This window comes from Aptenodytes forsteri, unplaced genomic scaffold, assembly GCF_000699145.1.
Source record: "Aptenodytes forsteri isolate BGI_AS27 unplaced genomic scaffold, ASM69914v1 Scaffold53, whole genome shotgun sequence".
Classification (NCBI taxonomy): Eukaryota; Metazoa; Chordata; class Aves; order Sphenisciformes; family Spheniscidae; genus Aptenodytes; species Aptenodytes forsteri.
In genome coordinates this window covers 14,373,239-14,373,898 of record NW_008795909.1, presented here as the reverse complement: position 1 = coordinate 14,373,898, position 660 = coordinate 14,373,239, and the positions used below count along the sequence as shown (strand labels likewise).

General features: G+C 64.4%; 1 protein-coding gene across 1 annotated transcript in view; it reads left to right on the top strand.

The window, feature by feature from the left end:
- The first annotated feature begins 194 nt into the window (after positions 1 to 194).
- The window catches only part of CACNA1D (calcium voltage-gated channel subunit alpha1 D), a 209,412-nt gene continuing 208,946 nt past the window's right edge, over positions 195 to 660 (top strand). Inside the window, exon 1 of the mRNA XM_019473470.1 lies at positions 195 to 505. Coding sequence (XP_019329015.1) covers positions 469 to 505 — 37 coding nt within the window. The 5' untranslated portion in view covers positions 195 to 468. The remainder of the gene's footprint in view (positions 506 to 660) is intronic.

Sequence of the window (660 nt, the reverse complement as noted above, 5' to 3'; positions counted from 1 at the left end):
CGCCCGGCCCGGCCGCGGGAGCGCGGTAGCAGCAGGTGGCGGCGGCAGCAGTGAGGGAGTTAACCCTGTGGCGGCGGCAAGCAGCAGCAGGAGGAGGGGGACTGAGGAGCAGGCGGCAGCAGCAGGAGGACGGGGACTGAGGAGGAGCAGGCGGCAGCAGCAGCAGGAGGAGGGGGATTGAGGAGCAGGCGGCAGCAGCAGCAGCCGGGTTGCTAGGGATGGAGAGATCCCGTGTCACCCGGATGTGAGTGTCATGTTGGCCCAAACTCTGAGGGATTTGGCAGCGGCGAAGCATCAGCAGGAGGAGGAGGAGGAGCAGCCCCTCGCGCGTCGCTAGTCACTATCATGGGGGTCGGGTAGCGGGGAGCGCAGGGGGCAGCGCACACCTGGCTCGGGGTGGGGTGGGGGGCGTCTCTGCCCTTTTTTGTTTTTTCATTTTCCTCTCACACACTGGAGAAAGTGAGAATAATGCACCACCAGCAGCAGCCGGAGCAGCACCCAGAAGGTAAGAGTCGGATCTGAGGGGAGGGAGGGAAGGGGGAGCGGGGGAGTATTTATGAGGTATGTGGGAGTCGGGGATTGGGGGGATTAGGGAAGGGGTTGAGGACGGGGTAGGTTTGGGATGGGGAAGGGATGAGCGGTTGGGTTCGAGGAGGGACC